Consider the following 27,138-nt stretch of genomic DNA (forward strand, 5'->3'; position numbering starts at 1 on the left):
TCTGCATTTATACTTCTAAATAGTAGTAAAATACAGTGGAAATGACAGTGTTTGGGAATGAAGAAGATCTAAGTTCAAGTTCTAGTTTAGAAATCCTCATAAATCAGTTAACCAAGCCATGCCCAAGTTTCCTCATTTTTAAATAAGGGGATGGGGTCCAAGGTCTCAAAGTTGTCTTTTAATTCTAAATCTATGACCATAATTATTATTCTTATCCCTCTGCTCTCAAGCAATAATTCAGCATATATAAACTATATCAAATTGCTTACCATCTCAGAAAGGGGTAATGAGAGGGAGAGAATTAGGAGCTCAAATTTTTTAAAAGAACCATTAAAGGTGTTTTTACTTGTAATTTGGAAAAATAATAAAATATTATTTTAAAAATATTCACTTAGAAGTGAAATTGCATGTTTGACAGAAACAAGATGGGATACTCCATTTGTTATTAATATTCTAATGCTCTAATTCAGTTATACTTAAAATATAGACTGTCAAACCCATCTAAACCTGCTGAAAACTATTGCCATAGTCACAATATATAAGGGGGACACTAAATGCCCCTACTTCAGTGCCACTATTAGATCTGTATCCGAAGGATATCATAAAAGAGGAAAAGGACCCACATGTGCAAAAATGTTTGTAGCAGCTCCTTTTGTGGTAAACAAAAAATTGTAAAATAAATAGATTCCTGTCAATTGAGGAATGGTGAATACACTGTGGTATATAAAGGTAATGGAATATTATTGTTCTGTTAAAAAAGTGATGAATAAGGTGATTTTTAAAAAGTTAGGAAAGATTTATATAAACTGATACTGAGTGAAACAAGTGGAACCAGGAATACATTGTACACAATAACAGCAAGAATGTGTGATGATCAACTACGAAAGACTTAGGTTTCTTCTCAGTGCTTTATATCAATCCAAATCAAATCAATCCAAAGCAATCACAATAGACTTTGGACAGAAAATGCCATCTACATCCAGAAAAAGAATGATGGAGATTGAATATAAATCAACTCATGCTATGTTCACATCTTTTATCTCTTGTTGTTTTTTTTTCCCTCTCCCAAGTTTTTCCCTTTTGTTATTTTTTTCTCTCAAAATGATTCATAAAGCAATGTGTATCAAAACTAAAAAAATAAAATTTTAAAAAATATACAAAATATGTTTGAGAGCTTTCCCATAATTAAGCCAGAGAAAGAGGAATTCAAAGGCATGAGGAGAAATGAACAATTACAGAGGTTGGGCTTGGGGGTTAAAAAGAGAGGTATGAGTGTGCTGGATAGAGGTCCATACATAGGGAATCTGAGCAGCCACCATGGCATCATAGAGTTCAGCAATTTCAGAATCATTCTTGTATCCATAGCGACACAGCTGGAAACCTAAGGCCCAATAAGGAGTCATCACCGGCCGGCCAATCAACTGAAAAAAAGGACAAAATATAGTTTATTCCACTCTTTTGAGGGAAGGAACGTAAGCTGGTATCAAATATAGAATCACCAAAACAGTTTTCCCTTAATCTGTGGTAGCTTCAAAATTCAGGTTAATTGCAAGGCCAAACCACATGAAACTAGAAAGGCAGAATTCCTGGGAATCTCTACCATTTCAAGAGAGATCACTTGTGTAAAGCATCCTTCCAGTCTTTAGGCACTATATAAAAATAAACTCTAAGAGGAATGCACACATTTAACCTGTATCAGATTGCTTTCTGTCTTGAAGAGGAAGTAAGTAAGGAAGAGAGGAAGGGAGATAAATTTAGACACAAAGTCTTGCAAAAATGCATATTGAAAATCATCTTTACATGTATTTGGAAAAAAAATACTATGGTAAAAAAAAAAAAAAGACTTCTGAGATTTCTATCAGGCACATTAAATAGGAATTGATTGTCCCTAAAAGATCTCTATAACAATGTAATGGTAAAATGTGTTTTCTTGATTGCTTTCTAACATGCTGCTGCAAAGAGTGGCTATGTAAGGCCATTACCAGCAAATGAATGAACAAGCATTTGTTAAGCATTTACTACTGCCAGGCACTGAGGATACAAAGAAGGCAAAAGTTTTTGTCTTCAAAGAGCTCATAAGCATGAAGATAACTAGGTATATACAAGTTGTACACAGGGTAGAAGAATGAATGTGACTTGTAAAGTGCTAAGGACATTAAAGTTTCTCAGATAACATTTGATTATCGACAAGAAGGATTTCATGACTTCCTACCTCTGTGTACTGTTGAGTGACAAGCTCTGGAGTTGGCCCCAAAACCATGTAAAAGTCCAGAATGCCTCCAATGGTACGATATGTCAGTGCAGGGGTGGGCTGGAAAGTCACGTCTGGAAGAAGAGGGGAAAAAGTTCAGTACCTCTCTCCATCACAGGAAGGAGATACTCTAGTTTCCTTCTGAAGACTTCCAATGATGAGAAATGACAACTTCCTTAAGTTCATTCCATCTATAGACAGCTCTCATTGTTATTACAGTTATCCTTACTCAGAATTGACAGTTGACTCTGTCAATATCTGAGGAATTAGCACACTTTCTATATTCATGAACTTCTCCACAAAGCTCTACCAGCTAAATGGAAATGGCTTCAAAATCTACATCTGCAACTTTCCTTTTCTTCTGTCTAGCAAAGATAAGAGAACTTTCCTAGACCTACAATTTCCTTGCCTAATGCAAATTCCACACATGGAAATCTGACATCTGACAATCAGTACTTCCAAACAAGTCCCTCACCTTCCCCATCCCATGTTTCTGCCTTATTTTCCTAATTACCATTATGGATAAGATTATTGCCCCAAACTAGTCATAAAACCTGGACTCCTCTAGTTACTCCTTCACTTTAAAATGCAAAGAAGGCTGAATTTTGAGTCAGAGAACAAGTGTCAAATGCTAACTATCCCACTTTTTACTCATGTGATTAAACATAAGTCACTTCATAAGCTAAGAGGGCCTTAACTTTTCTTTTCTATAAAATGTGAGGACAGGATTAATAATGTCTAAAGTTGCTTTCAAGTCTAAATCGATGATTCTATGATATAATATACAAAACTTTCCCTGCTTTTGTTCAAACTATCTTCTTTGTTTAAAATGCCCTTTTTACCCCGCATGCCTCCAAATGATTTCCCTCTTCTATATTTTTAGAGCCCCTTCTTCACCTACCTTCTGTCCCTATTAAGGATTTTTGCATATTACTTATATACATATTGTGTCTTCTCTTTTTAAAGACACTTTAAGTTTAAAGACAGTTTAAGAGTATGGATCATGGGGATTTTTTCTCTATCTTTCTTGATGATATTAGTGCAGTAATTTGTTCATAACTGTAGTTTAATAAATCTGAATTGAATTTTATTTAATTGAAATTCTTTTGGGATGGTCCTACTCAGAAACTTCCCAGATCTCTTTAGCTAAGTGGGGTCAGTAAAGAAATTACCATCTTACCCATGGCATTGCTGTTGAGCAGGAGCACTCCATGGGCGTTGCCATCTTCTTCCATACCCATGTAATAGGGGTGCACACCATAGGAATTCATCTTATACTAGGTCAGCAAGTAAAGAGATCAGTTATGTTTTACTCACAAGGAACACAAATGAAAATGGTATTTAAGCTGGATCTACAATTTTCCTTGGAGGAGGTTCAAGGTGCCAAAAAAAAATGAAAAATGAGAGGGAGATTCAACTCAATAAGAATTTATAGTGGGGTTATTTCAGATTCATTTATTTTTAAATAAATTTTATTCATTTTATTTTTTTTATTTTCAGATTCCTCACTAGAAGAGCTTGAATTACTAATCCTGGAAGAGGGCCAAAGAAAAGAATATGTGTGAATAAACAAATTACATGTCATATGATATTCCAGTTGCTGACCCTTACCCCTGGGGGCTGGTCTCGAGAAAACATTCCCCACGTGTGCCAGTTGAGGTCCCTCCGGAATTTCTTGTGCTCAGTTTCCCCAAAGCCATAGATGTACTGGGATGGGAGGCGGGTGGAGATTCGTAGGAACATGTCATTAAAGGTGAAGCCAGGGACCTGGGAATCCCAACTGAAACACAAGAGCAGATCATGACTCTAAAGAGCATGGAAGAATTCCTGTGGGGGGCACCCTTATTACAAGGATCTGTAGAATAACCATAAATATTCTTACTTCACTTATTAGATATCAGAATATAGAAAGTTTCTAAAGTGTCTGTTTATTTGGTCTATAAAGCTTTGATTTTGCAGGTGGTTACAGAAAATGTAGTTTAGGTGTGAGGATAAGGGGTATTGGGAAAGTAAAAGTATTTATGATGATAAAATTTTTTTCCTCTGTATTAACTTTTTTTTAAATAACTTTTTATTGACAGAATCCATGCCAGGTAATTTTTTACAGTATTATCCCCTGTACTCACATCTGTTTTGACTTTTCCCCTCCCTCCCTCAATCCCCTCCCCCAGATGGCAAGCAGTCCTATACAAGTTAAATAGGTTACAGTATATCCTAGATACAACATATGTGTACAGAACTGAACAGTTCTCTTGTTGCAGAGGTAGAATTGGATTCAGAAGGTATAAATAACCCGGGAAGAAAAACAAAAATGCAAGAAGTTTATATTCATTTCCCAGTGTTCTTTCTTTGGGTGTAGCTGCTTCTGTCCATCCTTGATTATACAATTTTTTTTTTAAAGGAGATGAAATGCTTCCTACCCTCAAGAATCTAACAAAGCTAGATAATGAGATAAAATATTTATAAGCAAAACTATTAGTAAACAATAAAAAGAATGGAACTAAATCAATACAATCAAATATTTCTGGTGAATGGTTTTTCACATTTTTGTCATGGGAAACAATGCATAATGATTGAGAAAAACAGAGTTTGTCCACAAACAATTAAAGTGAATGAACCAAAATATATTTAGGTGTCTCCCTGATAGGTTCTCTGATCCCTGTAGATCATGGATCTAAAAGATGTTGCATATTCAAATTTATACAGATCCGGATATGGCAGTCAAAGAGACAATGCAAGCTTCCTCCTATAGTAATAGTCCATCATCATGGAATCTGATTAGAGTCATGCAAGATAGAGTCATGTTCTCAATAGAGCAAATAGGAAGCTTATACCTTCTCTATTCCAATTGCCTCGTTGTGTGGGTTAGGAAACCAAAGCCAAGGTAGGTCAAGACACTCGTATATTTCCCAGAAGTATTATGTCTTTGTACTTGTTCAAGTACTGAAGACAAATGCAGGTCACTAGTTTTTAGTGACCCATTCCATTATTCCAGATTGTCTGGAATTCTGATTGTCCACTTCCTACTATTTATAGGGAGCAGAAAACGACTTACATCACAGTGCCTGTGCTTTTTCGGCGGATCTCAATTCCAAATGGTTTTTCCTTGATGGTTACTTCATAGAGACGATTTTCTGATTGGCTGATAGGGGAGCTTGGAATATTTAAAGGCACTGGGACTTCGTATCTTTTGTTGTTAGCATCTTCAATCTAGGAAACAGAAAATCGTTGTCTCCATAAATAACCCAAAGCTCATACTTTCATGTTCTTAGAATAAGATTTTCTCAATTGAATGCTGATCAGATTCCATGGCTTCTGAGGCTCAATCAGCTTTTAGACCTGAAGTCTAAAAAACTCTAAATCATTTGACAAGACAAGTACTATCATTCAATTTCTGCTTTTCTGAGTATATACTAATGCTTTCATTTTAATGGAAAACTGTATTACTACTGAGACTCTGAGGTCCTTCAGACTAAGATATGTTTCACTTCTATGTATGTAGCTCTAGTGCTTAATATATAGTAATTACTTCCTTAATAAATATCCTTTCTTTTTTCATGCATTCATTTTTGTGTAGTTAGAAATCCTATAATCCAAACCTCATTATAGAGATGAAAATCTGTGACTTCCTCTAAGTAGTCTCTAATATGTTTTCTACTTCTAAATGAATGATCCTATGATAAGTATACACAGCCAACAAAGATATGAATTTCTCCTTAGGCAGATAATTTCACTAAGCTGTCCATCCAAATCAAATGTTTTACTCTGCTGCCTGCATTAAGAAAACTCACCATTCAACCATTCAAAAAGCCCAATTTTGCTAAGAGATTTTATGGTTGGATAGATGTGAAAGGGGGAGGATTCCAATGGATGTTAATTGGTTTATATAAAAGTAATAGATTATGAGTTTCTTGATGGAAAATATTTCAATGATGTCTCTTTTAACCTAGTGCTTACATAGTGCCTACTATGTAATAATGTATATATATATATTTTATATATATATATATAGTGACCATTTCATATATCAAAAAAATATTATTGAAAAAATTAAAGGTGATGTGATGAGTAACAATAAGGAATAATAATTATGGAACATTTCAGTTTCCAGACCTCTTTATATACATTCATTATACATACACATTTATGTATATAATATCAATCCAAATAGGATTATCAACATTTTTTAACAATGCTAAGGCTTCTAGTAAATATCAGGAAAGCTATTTAAATGAACATCTTCTTGAGTCCAAGTCTAATGTTCTATCTGTTATGGTACACACTGCTTCTTAGGTCTATGAAGCAGAAGTGAAATTTCAGTTGTCTCTTGGGATTTAGGTAAGGAGAGATTAAGAAAATGGGTTGATTTAACAAGTAAAAAATGAGGTCTTACATGTGATCTATTTTTGATCACATGTATAACATGGCATTCCATCATCTTTTCCCTACTTATTGTAATGCCAGATTAAGATCTTTAGTGATGACAGAAAATACCACTTCCACTATGACAACCCACAAACCAAGAATTTTCTTCTTCTTTCAAACCTCTTATAGCTTTAATAGTCTAAAATACTCCCATCATATTTACATACATACAAGTCAGTGCCTCATCTTTAATTTTCTTTTCTAGTACTTCCATCCTCAGCACAGCATGGAAAATAACATTTTGCCCATAGTAGGTACTAAATGAGTTTATTAAAAAGTTGTTTCACCCATTATATTTTAAATTCCCATAGTTTAGCGTGCTGCCCACCACATAATAACCATCCAATAAATGCTAGTTGATTTGAGTTGTTGACTGAATAAATATGGATGATTCTGGGAAAGCTCTCTGTTAACAAGAGTCCTATGCTGAGCATACCTTGAACTGCAGCATGTTGTTTGTATGGAAAGTCACCTCCAAGCGAAGTTGATCAATGGGAGCAGAAGGATAGTGATTGGCTCCAGGAATTCGGGAGATAGTTGCTGTCAGGCCTGCTGGACTACTCTGAATATTAGAGGCAGTATAATAATATTTTGTGATATAACAAAAAGGGACTCCAGGGGAACTGACTTCCTGAAAAATAAAAACATTACAAACTCATCAGAATGATAAAAGTGAAGGGAAAATAAGTCACATCTAGCCCCATGTTATCTCCTCAATTGGAAAGCGAACATTTTGAGGGCAAAGATTTTTTAAAAATCTTGTCTTTTTATCGCTGATGATTAATATAGTTCCTGGGACATATGAAGTATTTAATAAATTCTTTTTTAGTCCCTCACATACAATGTCTTGTCAGCACATGAGACTGTAGAATTTTTCCTGGAAGGTTGTTTTCCCATAGAAACAAAACTAACTACAAAAATGTATATATTTCTTTAAAGTTTGAAAACTGTTTGCATTCATTAACTTGTTTGATCCTCCTAATTTTTGTGATAAATATAATAGAATTTCTCATCCTTGTTTTACAGATTGGGAAGCTGAGACTGAGGCATTACCATCTCAGAATGGTAAACTTCAAAGTTAGGATTTGAAAGAAGGTCTTTTCTGATTCCAGGTCCAACAATTATTCAATTACACCACAATGGCTTTTTCACCCCCAAGGTCTTCTCTGGACCTCTTTCTTCTCCACTTCCTACCCACTTCTCAGAGGAGTTTATCCTCTCCCCACCGCACCACCACCATTTTTCTGTTTTTGAAACCAGAAGAATACTAGAGAGAACATAAATAAGAGCCAAAATTCTCCAAAAATCTCTCTAACAAAAGGAAATTTGTAATTTGTCAGTATTTTACATTTTGCCCTATATTCTGGTAAAGGAATATACCAACTCAGGGATATGATGAGTCACAGAAACAATACAATTTACTCCCGAGTGTGGTTCCACAGGGGAGATAATTTAATAAAGTATTTGGCTTAGTTTCTTGTGAATTTCAATAGTGACAGGGACTTGGGAGGCATGGAGAATGGATCCTCCAATTTCACCTAAACACAAAATTAGTGAGAAGTCTGTGATTTTATAGATTCTTCTAGAACCGAAAAACCCTACCCTCATTTATACCCTTACCTAATTAGTTAAACTTGAAGAATATACGAACCAAAAACTTCACCAAGAAGCCTATTTACTTTGTAATATCTGCTTGGCTCCTTTGTATTATCAGAGATAAATTTCTTTACAACTGATAATCAGAGGTACTTTGGCAGCTTACAGGGAGAGACTGAACTATCTATGCAATGGTTGTTCCCATTCATGGTTCTCATGAGTTACTTCGCAAGTCTGCCAAACACGTTTTATCTTGCCTAATCTCATTAAAATGGAGAAGGAGGCATCAATATGATGAATTTGAAGTGAAATAAAGATGACAGGGAAAAGCTGATAATCTTTGCAGAGTTGTGTGTGTGTGTGTGTATTTATGTGTGTGTGTGTGTGTGTATGTGTTAGTGTGTGTTTCAAATCTTACCTCCCACACACAGTCACGTGATCGGCAGTTTTCTTCATTGACACCATATCCATCAGGGTAGCAGTCAAATTTTTCTGTATCTATTAATTGAGTTGACCATTCCACTGTGTATTCCTTCCCGAGTTCAAGGTGAAGACCTGTGATGTTTCCAACCTGTCACATCAGAAAAGATGTTTTAAGTCAGCAAGAGTCACTATTTATATCTAACAAAAATTCTCTTTTGACACCTCTCCCCACCACACACAAAAAAATTCATCCCAATTCTCATGGAATCTCTTGGTGTTTTTTCCTTCCTTTTTTCTCTCACCATAACTAAGGATTGTTAAAAACACAAAACTAATATCTTATTTTATGAAAACAAACAAACAAAAAAATAAATAAAAAACAAAAGCAAACTTTTTTTTAGAAAAGAGCTGATTTCATGTTGAATACCCAATTACTTGGCAAAATCAAGGCACTGGATAAAAGGATCTCTAAATCCCTTTCTAGCTTATAAATTCTGATTCTATGATTCTAATTTTAGATATTAGTTCAAAGTTATAAGTTTTTTCTATTAGAAGACCTGATAGAATGGTAGGAAATAATTAGCAAAATAATTGTGGCCCTTTCATAAAATCCATTGATCAATATTTTGTCTTTTGAACTAGATAGTAAAGGCCAGTTTCCATTATTACCCTATTCTTATTAGATGTAGTTCTAGTCATTCTCCAAAGATGTCTCGCTACTCCTATGTCATATTCTAATATATCTGGAAAAGTTCTTATCAAAAAGTTAAGAAGTACATTAAAAAAATCTTGAATCATCAGGAGATTTTCAAAATATTACCAACTGAGGCAATCTATGAAGAAAATTTATCACATTGATAAAGGATTTGTAAAACATCAGCATGAACTATCTCCAAAGAATCTTCCATAAATTCGTATGAGAAATATTCCTGGTTCAGATATCTTTAAAATACAATGCAATTTAGACAAAAGAGTGAATAGAAAAGTGAAAATAAACATGTAACTTCAGCTAGAGTATTAAGAAGTAAAAGCATCTTTAATACTGCTGATGTCAAAAGGGACTAATATTAGTGAATAGTGAAGAAGAAGGCTTATTGGTGGTTCTCTTGTTTCTGGGGTTTTCACCCTGGAGAAAGGCTATTTTGACCTTTCTTTCAGTAATTAATATAGAATAAAGGCAGTCATGAAAAAAAGCAAATAAAAAAAAAACAACAATCTGTTTATGGACATTTTTGGAGGGGGAAAATATGCTTGATACTTGAGAGAGACTTTTTTGTTTTACAAAAGGCAGCCCTGAAGTTAATTTCAATTCAGCTCTAAATCTGCAACCATCTACATGTTCATTTAAATCTAAATGTACACCTATAACATATAAGTGTGACTTTGAATAACTGGGAAAAATCTTAAATTATTTATAATATTCTCTGTAAACAAAAGATGTCCAAAGAGAATGTTAGCAATACTCCCATTTAAATATCAGTTAAAATGTAAAATAAGGCAGCTAGTCCTTAAAGAAATGAAACAAGAAAACCTAGTTATGGAGAAAATTTGATAATTATTGAGGAAATATTTACCTTTGTTGCAGGATCATACTTGATCTCAGCATTAGATTCAACTGGAACATTATTTTCTTTTACAATAACTGTATGAGGTTTGAGGTCTAATCCAAAGATTTTGATCTCTTCAAATGCAAGGCCACTTGGATCACTGTAGTTCATGTGCATAACTTTCACATCTACGCGATGCTAAAAGACATCCAAAGACACTTCCCATGTAATCCTGCTCTAGCTCCAATTCTTTAACAATTACCTTCGCCAGCTACTCAAAGAACAAAGATGCTATTAATCATTTTACCTTCTCTGGCAATGGGAGGGAGGGATTGTATCAGTATTAAAATGGAATAATAGTCACAAGTAGTCATGAGTAGTTTCTATTGTTTCAAATCAATTAGCCAAAGCTCTACAGAGTAAATGGCTGAAAACACTGAAATTCCTTGATCTGTTAGAATGGATGCTATCAAGAGTTTTCTCTTCCCCATCTTTTCTAATGAATAAGCTCATAAGCCTGACTGATAAGAAATCAAGTTCCCTTTGGCTTCTCATATTTGATTCTGGTTCCTGGCACATTCTCCAAATTCTCCAGACTTTTATTTACTAGAAATATGAACTTTCAGAGATATGTGTCCATGTCTGTCTAATGTCTGCTATTACTGAGCTACTCTCAGTGATACCTGAAAGATCATGGAAAATAGAAGAAGCACCACAAGGTGGGCAGGGTAGAAGGAATCTAAATTTTCAGCCAAAAAATAAGGGGGAAGTCCAGTAAATGAAAATGAATTAGTGTTCAAATATCTGATATCATAGGGTTAGGCAAAGTGATTGTATATCATGTCTTCTCCATTAGGATAAAATTAGTAAGAAGTCCTTCCTCAACTCCAATTTCAGTTGCTGAGATCCTCTAATAGGCTGCTTTGGAAGTTTTCATTATATGCTTTGGACCACAGGGTGGCCCTTGGAGAAGCCATGACTCACGAAAGGGTTATCATAATATAGGCCTTTCTTCATAGTGTTTTTTATCAGCTTTCAGTGCTCTTGAGAGTGCTGAGGAAATGAACACGTAATGAAAGGAACCAGTAACACTCACCTTATTGGCAGAGAAGGTTGAGAAATAGTAATTCCCCCTTTCATAAGTATCTGGAAAAAGATAACAATGAATTTTAACTACCACATCATCAGATAGAATATATTCACCATTGCCTATTTGCTCCCTCTGAGGCCTTTAGCTTTCCTGATTCTTCATTCTTCCATCCTGTGTTTTTGAAACACTCACATTCATAAAATACAATGGTACTAACAAAGCAATTCACACATTGTCCCATGAATATTTCTCAGGATTCTAAAATTATTGAAAAGAAGCTTATGATTGTAGGAGACAAAAGGATTATGCTAGAGAATAGGCATTGATTTGAAATGAATCATTCATATCTGTAAAAATGTTATCACCATGAAGGCATGAAAAACCAATACAACCATTCTTTCCTCTACTTGAATATATCATTGCTCAGAAGGTACATTGAAAACACTGCAGTTAATGTCTGAAAAGAAATTGTGAAGCCTTCATGTGTATTTTTCACCATAATTTTCACATTTAAGATTTCTAGTTCGTATCATTAGAAATATTAATAAGAGAGTGTTTTTATTAGTTTAGAGAGTTCTTGGTTGGGCACCTTCCTCTACCAGTGAGAACTGGCACAGTATTTAAAACTTACACTCTCTTAATGTTATTTGAAGGACAGAAAAAGTTGTTGGAAACAAAATACCTGAGTTAATTCCTACCCTCGTTGCATGGCCCTATGCACATCACTTAATTTCTAAGAATGGCAGGAAAATTCCATAGCACTTCAAATAAGTTTAAGATTTGCGACATAATTAAAAGACAGTATGAAAGAAGCAGAAGAAAGGAGAAGAAAAAAAGAAGGGAGGGGGCAAGCAAAGTAGAGTAAGAAATGGGGTGTGAGGGAAGGAGAGAAGAAATAAAGGAAAGAGGAAATAAAAGGAAGTGAAGAAGAAAAGAATAGAAGAGGAGAAAATATATGAAATTAAAGAGGAGAAAAGAAGGGGTTAAGGAAAAGTCATAGAAGAAGAAGATATGGGGAGATAAGAAAGAACAGGAGAGGAGCTTGAAAGGAAAAAAGTAAAAGAGGACAAGAGAAAGAAAGAAAAAGAGAGAAAGTGTGTCAACTGAATTTAAGAAAATCTAACTTACCAATACTCTGTCCATCATCCCAGAAAAACTCTCCTTCAGCTGTCCCATTGTCAGATAAAGCCACAGTAAGTCCCAAGGAATTTTTCCGGCTGTAAACATCAGAAATTATACTTAGTTCTCCTCCTTCCCTCGATAAGTCGTTTGACAATCCTTTATTAGGCAATTATAAACACAGTACTGTGTTTATTATATACACATTTATATATGTTTATTATATTATATATGTTTATTATATTATTATTATATATTATATCATATATATATATATTTGTTGTGATAGTCTGGGAGACTGGTGATAAAGGTATGAACTAAAATAGAGTCCATGTAAATGGAACAATTATCCCTGATGCCTCTTACAAGGATACTTATGTTTAGGATTTTTCCCATCATTGCTGAAACACATTAAACAGAAAAGTATATTAAGCAGAATCATGACCACATCAAAATGTTTAAGCTGTATTTTCAAAATAGGTTCATTTTATTTTCTCTGTCATGGAGTAAATCGTCAAGTATTCCCCTGAAATATATCACAAATTATATTATATATTATATTATTATTATATATTATATTATATATTATATATGTTTATTATATTATATATTATATTATATATTATATTATATATTATATATTATATATTATATATGTTTATTATATTATATATTATATATTATATTATTATTATATATTATATATATATATAAAGTATATTATATATGTTTAGTATAATGTTTATTATAAACACAGTAAAGGGCTGAAACTCTGAACAGGTGCACTGGAATCAGACAACCGAGCCCTTGAAGCTAATTACCTATTGGACAATACTAAATAAGTAAATAATAAATGGCCCTTCTCACTATTGTGTGCTGGCTCCATCTTTTGATGTATACTGATCATTGTAGGAGGGATTAGAGGGTGGAGTGAGACAAGCGAGTCACTTTGCAGGAGGATGAGGAGAAGGGAGGTTGGTGGAGAGCTTGGGGCAATTTTGTCTATCTCCTTTACTTCTGCCCCTAAAGACCAACGACTTTTGCTTATCCTGACTCTAACTGACCCTGAGGCCTTCAGGGAGTTAGCTTGGACTTTACACTATGTTAAGGGGCTAGATGTTCAAAGAAAGAAGCAAAAAAAAAGATATGATTCCTGCATTCAACAAACTAAGATCATGCTGGACAGAGAGAATTTCAGCATGTATCATATTGTAGTCTATTCACAGGAAAATGAATGTAAAATAAACAAGACATTGTGGATTTGATGTGATATTGGAGGATTCAGAAAAGATCTTTTGCCAGAGTTTGCAGTTGAGATGAACCATGAGGGAAACTTAGGGGTTCCAAGAGGTAAAGATAAAAATGGAGAACATTCCAGGCATATGAGACAGACTATACAAAGCTCAGTTCAAGTAGTGCACAGAGTATTTGAGGTAAAATCATGTGAATCAGCTTGGAAAGATTAGAGCCATTTGGGTAAAGGGCTTTACAAGCTACACAAAGCAGGTTGGACTTTATCTAAGACAGCCATTAAAACTTTCTGAGCAGAAAAATGGCATGGTCTGAATTATGTTGTAGGACTCTCAATTGGGCAATAAAGTAGAGGATGGTTTGGAGAAGGGAGAATCCAGATGCAAAGAAGGCCGATTTATATGGGTGCAGTAGTTGTCCTTCGTTCTTGAAGAGGACCAAAATGGCATCATTTTGTTAGAGTCAAATTGCAGTGTGTAAAACTGTGACTGATCAGATTAATATGAGCTCAGAATGCTCTGTCACACAGGTTGAGCACAAATAGTCCATATGAACATTTGGGTAGCTTCTCTAATTTTGCACATCTCATGTTTCTTTTGGACTCATTCTATTTGGCTCTGTTCATAGAACACAGCATCTTCTGTGAGGAATGCATGCTGGGAAGTTCTGTGCCTGTGTCTCCCATGTCACACAATTTATTCTAATATTTTTCAGAAATCCCTGGAGAGTGTCCTTGTATCATTTTTTTTTTGACCACCTTGTAAATGCTTGCCCTGTGGCACCGTGATAGTCTGGGAGACTGGTGATAAAGGTATGAACTAAAATAGAGTCCATGTAAATGGAACAATTATCCCTGATGCCTCTTACAAGGATACTTATGTTTAGGGATTTTTCCCATCATTGCTGAAACACATTAAACAGAAAAGTATATTAAGCAGAATCATGACCACGTCAAAATGTTTAAGCTGTATTTTCAACATAGGTTCATTTTATTTTCTCTGTCATGGAGTAAATCGTCAAGTATTCCCCTGAAATATATCACAAAGAACTGGCATTCATATACTACATTATCTAACAGTCAGTGGGTTAACAAACATTAAGTGTTTACTCTGGTCAGGCATTTGCTCAGTGCTGAGGATGCAAAGAAATTTGAAAAGTCCCTGTTTTCAGGGAGCTTGAAGTCAAATGGAGATAAAAAAAATGCCAAGAGGCAGAGGCAGAAGAACATTCCAGCCAGGGAATATGCAAGATTCTCACGAAGCCCCCAGATAACTAACAAAAGTAGTCTGCTCCTTGTGATGTACAGGAAAAAACTACTGAAGAAATAATACTGACTGGCATTTATACAACCCCTTAGTATTTAGAGTGTTTATGTTACTGTCAGGGTAATGTCAGTAAAGTAGGATGTTTGAGTCCAATGACAGAACAGAAGGCCTCAGAGTTGGTGGGATTTTCCCAGAGTCATACAGAGAGAAGCCAACTAAAACCCAAGCCTTTGGGACTCCAACTCCAGGACTTTGTCTTCTCCTTTTCAAGAAAAGGGCGAAGCAAAGAGTCACCATAGCACTGGAGTAATGTTTGGAAACGGAAAGGGTGGTAATCCCCTCACTCACCTATAGTGGGTGTTATTGGCAGGTTTTTGCCATGGAAGAATGTAGCCTCCACGGATATGGAGATTGATGTGGTCCAAGGGGGCTTGCAGGCTCTTCCACTGTCCCCTCACTCCAACCCCTGAGCCCTACAGTTAAACAGAAGAAACCAAGAGAAAAATGAGTCCTTCCACCTCACAAGATGCCTGATTAATTTACAGGCCTTCCCACGCCCACCATGGCCTCTCATTTCCTGACTACCTTGATCCATTTATGGATTCCTTTGAGGCCATTTTGCATCATTCCTCCCATTTTTACTCCATTTTGAATCAAATGCTGCTGTTCTTGAAAGAAACCTTTCTAAATTGCATCCATTGTTCAGGGAAACTCACTTTAATCTTCAAAAAAGATTTCAGTATTTCAAAGATTTTTATTGTTTTTCTTGGTGGGCTGAGTCTATCTCTAACTAGAGCTATGAGCTCCCCCTGATCAGGGACTCTTCCCTAGACTTCCACATGGTCAGCCTCAGAAAGCAAGGTGGGGCATTGCATACAGTGGGTGTTCAATCAATGCAGTAAACTAACTGCCAAGGAGGGACAGAAGATAAACAAGGGATCAAAAATATTGACATTCTTTTTTTGAAAAGGTAACCTAGAAAAAAGCTTGTAAAAACTACATACTTACAATAAGCAAGAGAGTCACTACTTACACTCTTTGCTCACAGAAGTCAGGCTTATCAAGAACACTGAGGGAGTGGACTTTAGGAAGAATTAATTATTCTTCCACTGTCTTAGCTATGGTGCCTTAGTTTTGGGGGAAATTTGAAAAACTAGAGCATTTTTAAACTAATTAAATTAAAGCATTAAAGATACCTTTGGAGTCTCTGACAATGTTCTCAGTATGGGATGACAAAGAAGCACCTTTAAAGTCTTTTATTATCATTATTTTATAGATAAGGGAATGAAGCTCAAAACACCCAATGACCATTTATTTCGCATCTACTATATATCGGATCTTATGGAATAGGTGGAAAGTGATTACATTAAGGAAAGAAGCACTAACCTGACCTAAACTACATTAAGTGTTCTAGACCTTCTAAGCAAAAAGGGCTCCGATGGTTTCATAGAGCTTAATAATCACTGAACTCAGCTCCCAAGAGCTCCATTATTCTGCAAAGTGCTTTAAAAAATGCTGCCTTTGGCTGAGTCCCAGCCACCAAAACATAAGATCAGTAGAACTTGAAAAGTACAATGATGAGCATTAGAGGGTCAACTATTCAAGAGCTGCATGGGGCAAACATTACACACACCCTGACACTATCCCAGCATGAGATATCTTAACCTGCAAACTTGTTTCCCTTTTCAGGAGTTATATACTATTTTGAACAGAGGAGACATAATATCCTATGCCCCATGAAAGATACTTACCGTGTAATAATCATACCAGTTGGTCTTAGGGAAGTAGGCAGTGACATTCCGGGAATTCTACAATAAATTAAAATTTCTGTGTGTGAAATAAATTCATGGACAAATTCACCAAAATTTCCTAGAAGGATTAACAAGATAAAGAATTGCTAAATGTACAGTGTTCAAAAGCAAATATCCTATGGACTTATCATGTCATGATTGTCTTCCAATGACCCCACCGCTTAGGGATAAGTCAGACTATCATTCAATTTACAGGTAAGGAAACTGAAGCACCAAGAGTCATTTAAAGCTGCACAACAATTCAGTCCCAGAACACTCAGAATGTGCAACTCAGACCCATCTCTACTACTTAATATTGTTTTTTAGTTTGGAGCTTATATGGGTTCAGGAAAATCTATACTCACAGCATACAGGACAGGGCTGACTAAGAAGGCTGGACCCCACAAGAATTGAAGGTCTATGTCCCATGTTTCTTTGTCTTCCACAAACCTGAGGGGAAAAACATAGTATCACAATTCAACGGTGTAGACAATGCTCTCTCAGTGCTCAAAGAAACCTTAGAAATCAGTCTTAAGTTCATGATTATGACAAATATCCAAGGGACTTAGGAAAAGCCCAATTTCTTTTCCTTTTATGTTCCTCCTTCTTCTTCCAGCACTAGTTTAATCAGGCACAGGTAAGGATATTAATGGTGCATTTGAAATATCAACTTGACTTTCCTTACTCTACAGGCCCTAGGCTTTCTCTTATTATGATGCAGATTTTCAGAAAATTAGTTGCAAACTGATTTCAACCCATTCCAGTCCTAAAACAGAAAACAAGCAATTGTTTTAAAAATAAAAATATGATTCACTATATTTCACTATATTATTAAGCCAAAAAGACTATTGGGATTCTCAAATACCCCTAACATAATTTTCACTTTTTTTTTTTTTTAAGAGTAAAAAGTATACTAAAAGTATCTCTTCAGCAAACCCATGAGGTGGGAAGTGCCATTATTCTTCTTCCCACTTTACAGATAAGAAACCTTAGGCTCAGAAAAATTAAGTAGTTTGTTCATGGTCACAAGCTACTGTCATATCTGAAATAAATAGCAAGAAAACAAACAAATCTTCGGGTCTCCAAAGGTCATGCTTGCTTCCATATGCTACTTCTGTATATAAGAAACATACATTTTAGAATGAATCAATAAATGAAGAAACAATGATTAATTCAGTCCTCATTAGATACAAGGCAGTGGTAAAACAAATAGACATGAATAGAAAAATTAGACAGGCCCTGTTCTCAAGGCCTCACCACTGTAAGAGGGATAAAAGAAAGTCCCTTAAGGTGTTGTCTGAGATTCACAATGGAATCCCACAGAGGACCCCGAGACAGAATGGGCACTTACTCATGAAGAAGGGGTCGGACAACAGTGCTGCCTTCGACATGGGCCTTGTGCATCAGGGTGTAGAGATAAGGCAACAGGGTGTATCTTGTCTGAAGGACTTTTCTTGAAAGATCCTCAAAGGTGGAATTCCAAGCCACAGGGTCTTGTCTCTACAGATATGGGAAGAAATATTCATATAAATCCTTCATTTTACTTCACTGGGAAATAGGCCAGATACCTAATGAGCCACTCTCTGCTACATAGAGACTCTGCAGAAGCAGCCAGGGTTTGCTTCCTAATTCCCCAGGCTACTATCCCCATGGACCTTGGCTAAGGAAGACATTTTGATTCTTCTTTCTCTATTTAGCTAAATCTCAGTACTCCTAAAAATAGTCAGAGCCCTGAAACAAAAATATATCATGGACAGCACAGACCTAACATATTTCTTCTCTACAGCAATTTTCCAGTGCAGTGTTAAATCTAGAGCACACTGTGAAACATTAGAGGGCCCTGACTTTGTAATCTCCTGGTAGGACTGTGAAAACTGCCCAGAGGTCACTCAGAACAGAAGAGATCTCTGCTCCCTAAACCCAATTTTTTTTGAAGTTTATGGTAGAAGAGAGATGTTCTAGGAAGCTCTAACAGATTGTAGGTTACACAGTCTTGTGAAGTGAAGGACTGGTGACTAATGAGGTGGTTTCCAGGAAAGAGGGGATCCATTCACTTATGGGGAAAGAATTGAAACAGGTACCAGGCCAGGCCTGGGGAACAAGCTGGTATCTTACTCTGGTCCCAATTGTATTGTGGTTCCTAGAGAAAGGGTAAAAGGCTCCCAGTTGCATCCAGCGAGCACACATCTCATATTCAGCATCTCTAAAGAACCCACAGATATCGGCTCCAGTCTGAGAACAAAAAAGGGAAACAGAATGAGAATGCTGTGAGTTTCTGAACCAATCTTAATAATGATGAAGTGACTTGAGGGAGACTTACATAGGATATTCCAAAGAGACTGAATTCCATCATACCTGCAATGAGAACCACAGCAATGATGGGTGAGGCAAGTTGGTAGACTGAACAAGCTCTGATCTAACCTGTTCCTTGACTTAAATAGCTCAACATGGAGAAAAGTCCCATAATATATAGAGTGATACAGTGAAATAGTCAGTGGCCTGACTCCTCTCAGATTCGCTTCAAGAATCCAAAATAATTATCACCTTATTGACCACCTGGGCTAGTTTCCTTTCCCCTCCAAGGGAAGCCTTCAGGACAAGCCCCGCACTTACCAATGATGGATTTATGGAGCTGGTCCCATGCTGCAGTGTTGTCCCCCAGCCAATGTCCTGCCCAGCGTCCTGAAGTAGGGAAGGTGGAGCGAGTGATCACAATTCCTCTCTGTCCAGTAGCCTCCTGCACACCTCTGATCAGGGAAGACAAACAAGAAATCACAACCTAAATGAGGAGGGCCAAGGACCTCTTTCCCCATCAGGAAGCTCTGAGTAAAGCCCAAGAACTGAGGACCATTCTCAGCCAATGACTATGAGAACAAAGTGGGAAAGTGGGAGCATAACTGCAATCTGTACTTGGTGCAGGAAGAAACGAAAACTAGATTGTACATTAATTATCTACAAATATAAGATAATGGACTACTTTTATTGTGTTTATGTGAATGTGGGAGGAAAAGAGGAGCATACTTTAACTTCTGAATAGATTTATTGTCCTAATACTGTGTCACTCAGAATAATTCTGATCAATAATATATCCTGATCATAAAAAGAAAAAATACAAATCAGTCCTGCAATTTCATTTATATGGAAACATTTCTGATGAAGAAATGTGGGGATGATATTGATACACCAATTCTATCAGCAATTATTCATTTCATTGTAATTGGATGGGTATCAGTGATTATTTTAGTCAAATAAACAAATAGGATTAAAATTGAGGTAATTATGCCAATTAATGCTCTTAGGGTAACAGTTGTGGTTGATTAATCCACCAGCTATTAAAGATTATATTAATTGTATTTGTTACTAGCTAGATTCATACAATTAATATAATGAGAATGTAAAAGCTGCAGTACCCTTCTCCCCACTCCAAGTCTACCTGGATCACTGCTTCTCTTTCTTTCTAGTGACCTTTGTTTCAAAACCACAATTTCCTTGGACCTTAAAATACTAACAGTCTAACACAAGAGTATTATGACTTGTGGAAGAGCCTGAGATGTTGCTGACTGTATCTTTTGGCCTTTGGAAAGCACCTGCTGAGATGGCCTGCAGTTAAGAGCCTTTATATGATTATCTGTAGCTAATGACCTTTGAAGTCTTGATGACTAAATTCTGACAGCTGATTGATTTTTCCCTTAACCAATCATAAGATTTCCTTCCTTTTAGAACTGATTGGTCATGGAATTGTACTGCTTCATTCCGGTTTTTGATATTCTCTCAATGTTTATAAAAGCAACTGTTCCTCAAGCATAAGGGTCCCTGACCTTGAGAAAGATCTTGAACCCAACTAATTTAGGAATACCACAGGTATTTCTAAAAAAATTCACTGATTATGTGATTTTTGTTATAAATTGGAATTTTGTGGCCCACAGAATCCACCTCTACAAAAGTAGGGACCTTATCTACAATTTATAGCCTTATAGAGGTGCCCTGATTAATTAAATGATTTGCCCAGGATCATGTGGCCAGTATTTATTAAGAGATTTTTGTGGATTTGAGCTAAATCTCTAGCTACTGATCACAATGCTCCTTTAAATACACACACACACACACACACACAAACACACACACACACACACACACACACACACACACACACACACACGAGTTAGCTTTCTTGGTCATCAACAATAGCCAGTTTTAGAGTCATAAATATATATATATATATATTGCTTTAGGAAATATATATAGTCCTGAATCACTCATTCCTATATAAGCTGGGATCCTAAATTTATGATGGTATAATTTTAAGGAAAATATATATAATATATATTTCAGATTATTCATTAACTTATTCAATAATTGATCTATTTATATATAGAGAGATGATTAGAAGATAAAATAGCAACTTCTTTATCCCTGGGAAGTTCTCCTGGAGAAGGAAGGAAAAAACAGAGTCTTAGTTGAGGATCGGTTGCTTTTAAAGGAATAACCATTCTCCTTCCTCTTAAAAATTCCATTTCTACTCACCCAGTACCTATGGGACTATGGGAGAGATGGGGAAGGGACTTACTCATATGTTGGCTTAGTCTGGGACCAGCCATAGAGATTGTGCACATCGTAGTGTCTCACTGGGCTTCCATCAGGCAGGATCTGCTGACTTTCCATGCACAGGGTCTTGCTGCTCAGGCCTCTGTCTCTTGACTCCAGATCTGAGAAAAGAGATTCAGTGATGTGAGAACATGCCTACAGTGACAAGTGTTTCACATCTGGTAGTGGTGAAAGCTCAGCTGGAGCTGAGGGGATGAGAGAGGATAGAGAATGAGTTTGAAAGAGAAAAGCAGGGCAGACTTATAAGATGTAAACCCTTGAACACCAGGGGCGGTATTCAATAGGAAACACCAGTAGGAAATAGAAAGTTAAACATAACCCACACACAACCCACTGGATTTAGTAATGGAAGGCACATTAGAGAGAATTGATTAAGTCCATGTCATTTATGAAGAATATGGAAAAACCATGGCCCAGAGAGATAAAGAAATATCCCCAAGATTAGAAAACATATTAAGTGGAATAGTAGTGATTTTAGTTTTAGTCTAAGTCTTCTAACTCAAAACTCACTGTTCTTTGTTCTATACTGTAGGAAATTCCTGGATCATGGAACTCAGAAAGAAAGGGTCCTTAAGTACTAATCACTGGGAGGCAAGAACATAGCTCCCTAAATTCCAGCCTTTGCAAAGGTCTGGGTTAAAGTTTTAGAAGAAAAACAGAAATGGATAGATAAGAAGAGGCAAAGAGATGGGGGGAAGGGAGGGAAGTCAAGAGAATAGGATGCCAGAGAAGTAAAAGATACAGAGCAAATTAAGGAGGAAAGACTGAACAGCAAGGAAATGATCAATCAAATTAATCATTTGATTGTCTTCTGAATGCCAGATACTCTAATAGGTACAAGAAATACAAATACAAAGAAAGAAACAATCTCCACTGACAAAGAAGTTTCAATCAATGACAAATGCTGCAGAGCAATTAAGAGAATTAAGAAGAAAAATACAATCCTTCAAAGTACAGCCAGTGGGCCAGATGTGGCAGCTACGGACAATTATCTCCCTCACCCAGGGAGTTCTTTATTCATTTAAATTTCTTTATTTAAAGGCCCACAAAACAAAGTTTTTGCTTTTACTATAGTCCGGCCCTCCAACAGTCTGAGGGACAGTGAACTGGCCCCCTATTTAAAAAGTTTGAGGACCCCTGCAAAACATTGTTGCTGGAAAACAAGTGAAAGAAAAACATCAACATTTTGCAGAGCATGGAAGGTAGCCGCAAATTCGTTGCGGCTTCTTCGCAGCCAACATTGAGCTTCTTGCAGCAAACATTCCCATACTTTTGCTCAAGGAATTGGCTTTTAACCATTGATGAACCTTCTGATAAACTAATTACTTGAAAGGCCCAGTCCAGAATACTGAATTACCAATTCCCCAAGTCACACAGTCTTGTGAACTGGATCTTTTAGAAGCTGCATTCTTAGTATCTACCAGTTTTCTCTTTTTTAAAAAAATGGAATGGCATCTCATAGACCTTTTAATAATCAAGGCAATAATTGAGGACTAGAGAGGTCTCCTGCTTACTCCAGGGATGTGGATGGGAAATCAACTGGTCTCATTGCCTTTGGACACCATTCAAAATTTTTTTCCAACCCCACCATTACACACTGTCAAAAATCACTTTTAGACATATGATATATGACTGCCCTGATCAAAAAGATTTGGTGATTGCTACTGTCTAAAGGATGAAAAACAAGGTCCTACAAGGCTTGTATCTTAACCCATTTATGCAGTCTTATTTATTCTATATTTTATTCACAATACTCAGCCCAACTCAACGTTATTATCCTACTGCTATGTTTTTACAGGCTGGTTTCTGGGCCTAGCTCCCGCCTCATCCTCACATGATAAAACATCTGTTTCCTTTGATGTAACATCTTTTAAGGAAAAACACTAGTAAAAATGCTTGCTCAATGGTGTAATGAAGCATTTTGCCTCTGCTCTATATATACCTGTACCCTATGAGGTGAAGTAAGACAGCTTAGAATGCTTATAGGTTTGTTCCACAAGATACTGTCCTATCAATGTCTGCTAGTAATGACTGAAGGCAAATCCTCATCTCAGGTAGCTTTGACAAGGTCATCTTGAGGCTATGTAAAATCTCCCAATAAGAAATGGACTTACGGGGCATATAGGGAGGATGATTGAATGTGGTGCTCTTGCAGCCTGGGGGAACTGCCCCATTCACAAAGCTGGATGGTTCATTCATGTCCTGAAAATGTAAAACAAGTCTTTATGTATATGAGTATTACATACATACATGAATATATTGTAATTACCTTCTGCCAGGCAGATGGCAGTGAACAAATGGTTCCACCTGGCACACACATCACAGATAGGGGACTGACTAATCAGAAAGAAAAAGCTTAGGCACTGGTGGGGGTCGTCTGGAAAGATTGGGCCTTGCTTTCTCCCAGGTCATGCTCAAGAGTCAAATACACTTAAGGGAAATATTAAGCTCACTTAAGAATTAAAAAAAAAAAAAAAAGATAATCTCCCTGATGTGCAGGTACATCAGGCAACTTTCCTGCAGGAGAAAGTCATGATGAATGTATGATAGAAATACTGACTTGTTTAATATCTCATTAGAAAATGGCAACCTCAAGGTATTGTGCCCAGAATGTCATTATTTACTGATATACTCCACTGCAGAACAATCATGCAAGTGTGAAAATCAAACAAATATACAATCTTTTAGCACATGTCTGTTTATGTCTGCACACTGATTCACACAAATACACGCACAAACAAAAACACACACTTACAATCCACATTCCATCGTACTTCAAGCTCTTCTGTGGCTCACGGGGATTCGTGTGGAGTTCTAGCAATTCCCGCTTCCACCACATGGCTGTTGAATTACGGAAAAAGTCTGGGAAGGCAACATGAGCTCTGTATAACTGTAAAGATGAAACAACCACCAGACAGATCAATCAAATAGCTGGTCAGTAATCCTTTCTTTGATACTTATTATTTGCAATTCTGCTACTTCTTGCAGATAACTTCTGGAAAAGTTCAAAGCATTTTCAAAAGAATTCTTAGTTTAATCACAAAGCAAATGAATACTAATCAAAGTGGCCTAAAGTTTCATGTATAAACCCAAGACTATAGATTGATTCTGCCTAATTGTAAGAAAAAACCCCAACCTCCACTCAATATATATAGATGCAGATACAGATGTGTATTTGTCTGTGGTGGCATTTGGAGGTACTTTTTGCATACTGTGCACTAATGCCTTTTTGGAAGGAAGTTGAGAACCAATGAAAGGAGCCTGCCTAGTAAGAATTCAAAAATAAGGTGTGATATCTTTAAGGAAGGATACATCCAAGAAAGTGTGGTAGGAAAACAAGAATTTAAGAAAAGAATTCAGAGACAGAGACAGAGAAAGAGACAGACAGACAGACAGATAAAGATGGAGAGACAGAACAGAGGCAGAAAGAGACAGAGAGAACGATAAGAAGGGACACAGGATCAGCATCTTGGAGACTTCACAGAGGGACATGATTAATCTCACCAAGAATTGGTTAGACAAAAATAAATAAAAAATCTTTTATTAAGTACATATTATAGGTACTGTATTAAGTGATGATTTAGTAAGAAAGAGAAAACTATTGCTTCTCTCTGGTTACAGTCTTAACAGTCTAAGGAATACAAAACATTTCTCTACAATCAAAGCTTCCACATGTCATAATATTGAAGAATCTTTTACCTCCACTTGTGTGTCCCAATCAAGAGATCCATTGATGATAACATTAGGCAAATCTGGCCAAACCTGTGGGAAAAAGGGGGTGAGGGGTGGGGAAGGTTTACTTCCAAATCTTGGATATGTGATAGTAAAGAATCTATATAATTCCTGGAATCAATCTGCTTAAATAAAAGATCCTATGCCCTAATTGCCTTCATTCACACAAACACAGAAACATTAAGATAAAATAAGTCATTCATGTATAAATATCTTGATGATCCTTCAGATTCAGTCATGGAATAGAATTAACATGTCTAATCCCAAACTCTACCTTTCCCCAAACAATGCCGCTGTCATCCGGCCACTTGATGAACACATCATCCTGTAATCCCCTGCTGAATGCAAGATATGGCTGGGTCTCATTGCCAGAAATGGCTGGGTCCTGCAATCAATGGATGATAGTTATTAGAGTGTTAGAGACAGAATTATGCAAAGAAAAGGAGGTCAATGCCCAACAAGCAAGAAAACATAAAAACTTTTCTCAGTCACATACTAGAATAAGGATGACTCGCATCCCAGCCTCCTTCATTCGGTTGATCAGATTGGGAAAACCTGCAAAATTGGGGCTGAGGGTGAAGTCCATCTGCCTCTCCATGTAATCAATGTCCGAGTACTGCACATCCTGGAAGAAACAAGAAAGTGGGGAAATGTCATTTCGATGACAATAGATACAGAGCAAGTCTTTTCAGTTGGCCAATGTAGAAGATCTATTGTACATATTCTTTTTCAGAATCAGGTTAAAACTCCAGATTGGAATCTCTCATAATCATTCCTAGACTGCTTCTCCTTACCAATAAATATCTAGAATGTGAATGAAATACTAAATATATTATCAACCTGCAAAACATCAAGTTGCACCAGTCTATAAACATAATCTTCCAGCAAAATAATATGACACATTTCAAAATGAAATCAAAATCCTTTGAAATATCTCTGCTTTTATACTTCTAAATAGTAGTAAAATATAGTGGAAATGACAGTGTTTGGGAATGAAGAAGACCTAAGTTCAAGTGCTAGTTTAGAAATCCTCATAAATCAGTTAACCAAGCCATGCCCAAGTTTCCTCATTTTTAAATAAGGGGATGGGGTCCAAGGTCTCAAAGTTGTCTTTTAATTCTAAATCTATGACCATAATTATTATTCTTATCCCTCTGCTCTCAAGCAATAATTCAGCATATATAAACTATATCAAATTGCTTACCATCTCAGAAAGGGGTAATGAGAGGGAGAGAATTAGGAGCTCAAATTTTTTAAAAGAACCATTAAAGGTGTTTTTACTTGTAATTTGGAAAAATAATAAAATATTATTTTAAAAATATTTAGTGTAGAGAGATGACACTTAGAAGTGAAATTGCATGTTTTGAAAGCAACAAGATGGGATGCTCCATTTGTTATTAATATTCTAGTACTCTAATTCAATTATAGATACTTAAAATATAGACTGTCAAACCTATCTAAACCTGCTGAAAACTATTTCCATACTCACAATATAAAAGTGGGACACTTAAGTGCCCCTATTTCAGTGCCACTACTAGGTCTGTATCCCAAGGATATTATAAAGGAAGGAAAAGGATGCAGCAGCTCTTTTTGTGGTAATAAAAAATTGTAAAATAAATATATGTCCATCAATTGAGGAATGGTGAATACACTGTGGTATATAAAGGTAATGGAATATTATTGTTCTCTTTAAAAAGTGAAGAACAAGCTGATTTTTAAAAAGCTGGGAAAGATTTATACAAACTGATACTGAAACAAGTGGAACCAGGAATACATCGTACACAATAACAGCAAGAATGTGTGATGATCAACTATGAAAGACTTTTTTCCTCTCAGTGACTCAGTGATCCAAAGCAATCGCCATAGACTTTGGACAGAAAATGCCATCTACATCCAGAAAAAGAACTATGGAGATTGAATATGAATCAATCCAAGCTAAGTTCACTTCTTTTTTCTGTTTTTTTTTTCCCCTCTCCCATGGTTTTTCCTTTTGTTATAATTTTTTTTTCTCTTAAAATGATTCATAAAGCAATGTGTATCAAAA

At 36.1% G+C, this 27,138-nt stretch overlaps 1 protein-coding gene across 1 annotated transcript in view; it reads right to left on the reverse strand.

The window, feature by feature from the left end:
* The window catches only part of MGAM (maltase-glucoamylase), a 168,320-nt gene that overhangs the window by 45,524 nt on the left and 95,658 nt on the right, over window positions 1–27,138 (reverse strand). The window contains exons 54-66 of the mRNA XM_052000129.1: window positions 25,591–25,719; window positions 25,369–25,479; window positions 25,062–25,124; window positions 24,118–24,252; window positions 23,477–23,564; window positions 21,325–21,463; window positions 19,371–19,504; window positions 19,078–19,112; window positions 18,873–18,989; window positions 18,109–18,257; window positions 17,123–17,207; window positions 16,719–16,775; window positions 15,316–15,440 (exon numbers count right to left, since the gene is read on the reverse strand). Of these exons, the coding sequence (XP_051856089.1) occupies window positions 15,316–15,440; window positions 16,719–16,775; window positions 17,123–17,207; window positions 18,109–18,257; window positions 18,873–18,989; window positions 19,078–19,112; window positions 19,371–19,504; window positions 21,325–21,463; window positions 23,477–23,564; window positions 24,118–24,252; window positions 25,062–25,124; window positions 25,369–25,479; window positions 25,591–25,719 (1,367 nt within the window). The remainder of the gene's footprint in view (window positions 1–15,315; window positions 15,441–16,718; window positions 16,776–17,122; window positions 17,208–18,108; window positions 18,258–18,872; window positions 18,990–19,077; window positions 19,113–19,370; window positions 19,505–21,324; window positions 21,464–23,476; window positions 23,565–24,117; window positions 24,253–25,061; window positions 25,125–25,368; window positions 25,480–25,590; window positions 25,720–27,138) is intronic.

The sequence above is a fragment of the Antechinus flavipes genome, chromosome 5 (assembly GCF_016432865.1).
Source record: "Antechinus flavipes isolate AdamAnt ecotype Samford, QLD, Australia chromosome 5, AdamAnt_v2, whole genome shotgun sequence".
In the NCBI taxonomy this organism is placed as follows: domain Eukaryota; kingdom Metazoa; phylum Chordata; class Mammalia; order Dasyuromorphia; family Dasyuridae; genus Antechinus; species Antechinus flavipes.